This window comes from Nicotiana sylvestris, chromosome 6 (assembly GCF_000393655.2).
Source record: "Nicotiana sylvestris chromosome 6, ASM39365v2, whole genome shotgun sequence".
NCBI lineage: Eukaryota > Viridiplantae > Streptophyta > Magnoliopsida > Solanales > Solanaceae > Nicotiana > Nicotiana sylvestris.
In genome coordinates this window covers 79,015,109-79,018,302 of record NC_091062.1, presented here as the reverse complement: position 1 = coordinate 79,018,302, position 3,194 = coordinate 79,015,109, and the positions used below count along the sequence as shown (strand labels likewise).

At 41.8% G+C, this 3,194-nt stretch overlaps 1 protein-coding gene across 1 annotated transcript; it reads right to left on the bottom strand.

The window, feature by feature from the left end:
• Nucleotides 1-2,474: 2,474 nt before the first annotated feature.
• LOC138870818 (uncharacterized) lies at nucleotides 2,475-2,915 on the bottom strand. The gene has a single exon (XM_070148658.1). The coding sequence runs from the start codon at nucleotides 2,913-2,915 to the stop codon at nucleotides 2,475-2,477; it is 441 nt and encodes a 146-aa protein (XP_070004759.1).
• Nucleotides 2,916-3,194: the final 279 nt, after the last annotated feature.

Sequence of the window (3,194 nt, the reverse complement as noted above, 5' to 3'; positions counted from 1 at the left end):
GCTATCCGGCATGGATGATGATAATCACCGTGGGTAGATAGAATAGTTTGTTTCAATCGCCACCAGTGACATCATCCTGTCCTCGGCTCCGACTTTCCCAGAATTATGGAACCACACTCGTATGTTTCTTCTTCTTCTCAAGATTATTCCTCATTATTGACTCTTCTTCCTTTACATGTTTTAGCGACTCGGTGGGTTCCCCCTAGGGTTGAGGGCTTGGACCAATGGATCTAGAATGTTTTGGACATGACTATGCCCTAAACCCGCACGTGGAAAGATTTGTCCCTGAAATACGGGTGAAAGGCCAAAATCATGGTAAATTGAACCCATCTTGTTTTTACCTTTTCCCTTAAGGGAATTGTTTGACTCTTCTCTCCTGTTGAATACATGTCTACCCCAGGGCTTAGTTATCGTCCTCAAGGAGGACATTTTAGCTAATCCTACTGATGCGGCGAGGCTACTGCAGGAGGCTTTTACACAGACAGGCATCTCCGAGCCTAGTTCTGGTGCAAGTGCCTCCTCTCAGATTCCTTGGCCGAAGAACAAGCAACCAAAAAAAGGCATTTCTCTGTGGCCGGGGGAAAGAATAAGAAGGCGAAGAACGGTGCCCCCGAGTCATCTCTAGAAGTTATGGTGACGAGCCGCCCGCCCCGACCGATTATAGATACCGTGATGATTGAAGATGATAGAGAAGCTATAGAGGAGCAAGCTTCTCTACCCAGAAGACGACGACCTTCCTCAACTCAACAAACTGTTCAATCTATTGAGTTAGTTGCACCTACTGAGGACGATGCCTCGGTGCTCTGGGGGAGTTTGAGATTGTGTAAAATTCCAAATTCTATTTTCAGATCCCAGTCGTTACGGCTGGTACTATGAGGCTGAGTACTGAGTCCCTGCTATCTTTGGTTGATGAGTAACCAACACCCAGCGCTGCGCTTGAGCATAATAGACTTTTCAGCTCTATTATCTGTGATCTCTATGTTAGCCTTCGGTCCTTTAGGTTAGCATGGAAAAATCTTTCTGCCTAGGTTGACCAACTTAAAGAAGAACTCAAGCACCGAGCAGCTTCTGTCATTATTGAAATAACATATGTTATGTATAACATGAGGAGAAAAACCTTGTTATAGGCTAAAGCGGGTGTCACCAACTTTGGTGCCGAAGTCGCTAAAGCTCGTAAGCTGGAGTCAGCTGCTAAAAGGGGTCTTCCAGCCAGGCCTGATGCTTCTGGTTCTTTTGGTTCTGATTCCTAATCCTCGAGAACTGAAGAGGAACCGAAAGGCGAAGATGTTTAAAGCCAAAATGATAAGGGTCAAGATATCGAGCCGGCGACGGATCTACCCACTTCCCCTAGGGTTGCAGATGTTTCTCTTTCTCAGGGTGCGGAGATGCAGCAGCTTAGCTTTTCTTTTTTTCCCCAACTTTTGTACTAGTGCCGTTTTCACACATTTATTCTAAATAAAAGCACCTTTTTCTCAAGTATTGCATGAGTCTTTCTGTGTTCTTTTGTTTGAACATTTATGCAAGTTTAATCTTTGCATTCTTTCTTGCTTAAGTGTTTTGTGCAAGTTTTACTATTTGCATCTAATTATGCAAGGCTTTGGGTTTAGTTTTTCCCAAAAGCATTTGGATTTTGGGCACAAGTTCTTCCGAAATCAACCCTTTATCGTGAGGGTTTTCATAAGAGGGGCCCCTCTTATGTTTACGATGCTCTTGAAGAGGACGCCTCATGTTCATTAAGACACTAGCATTTCAAGTACTTGTTTAACTTTAAAATGATAAAATTAATTCATCATTCAGACAAGAAACAAGATAGAAATAAAATGACTTTTACTTTATTCCTTCCATTTTCAAAAAGTACATAAGCATTTGTTATGCTAAAAAGAAATTACCATTTCTTGTGGCTAACTTGTACAACTTGTTTCTATGGGGCTGGCCGCATAGTCCCCGGTCCCGATGATACAACTATGTTTTTGGTTTTTGTATTCCGGTCGACGTGGCAGTCATTGTTTCCGTATCCTTATATAATTCCCCCCAGTGTTTGAATGTGAAGAATGAAAATTTAAACACTAGAAGTTTTGAACCTTCGAGGATCCCACTAATGAATTGCTAGATAATCTTCTATTTGGTAACAAACTTCACTTCCCCTTAGGAATTTATGCTATCGAGCCAAAGACTATCTAACAATCAACTAGTAGCTTGCACTTATGAATGGTCGGGTGACCTTTGTTCGATAAGCAACTTAACTTCCCAGTAGGAACTTTGCTACCGAGAAAAATATTATCTAACCATCCACGTGGTTTTTCGCTTGTGTGCCTTGTTATTAGAAGGTCTTATTGCTGTTGTTGAAACTTCCTTCGTAGTATGCTTTCCATTGTTGCCTCGTTAAAAACCTTATCAGAAAAACCAAATTGGGACAAAAACTGGAGAAGGGAAAAAAGTGCTGAACATACTTTTAGTATAGGTGATTTTCATCATTAATAATAACTTTTGAGGTGTGCCACATTCCAGTTGCTTGGAAACTTTTCTCCATCTCGATTTTCCAACTCACACGATCCTTTCCCAGTGACAGTTGAAATTCGATAGGGGCCTTCCCAAGTTGGACCTAGCTTTCCTACATTAAGTTCCCGGGTGTTTTGAGTTACTTTCCTTAAAACCAAGTCTCCCACTTTGAAATAACGGAGGTTGGCTATTTGGTTGTTATATCTTTCTATTCTTTGCTTTTGAGCTGCCATCCTTATATGCGCCAAGTCCCTGCATTCATCAAGCAGTTCTAAATTGACCAACACTGGTTCATTGTTTGCTTCTTCATTCACCTGAATGTATCTCAGGATAGGTTCCCCTACTTCCACCGGGATCAGGGTTTCTGCTACGTACACAAGGAAGAAAGGAGTCTCTCCTACGCTCGATTTGGCCATTGTTCAGTACGCCCATAATGCCTTTAGATGCTTCCAACCTTTTTTTGAGATTCTAAATAATCACTTATTTGTTGATTCTGCTTGAACATTTGCGCTCGGATGATAGGGTGAAGATGTGATCCCTTTGATTTTCAGGTCTTCAAGGAACTTCATCACCTTTGCACCTATAAACTGTGGTCCATTGTCACAGGCAATCCCTTTTGGCATCCCAAATATGCAGATAATGTTTTCCCTCAAGAAATCTACCACTTCGTGTTCGCCAATCTTCTGATAAGGACT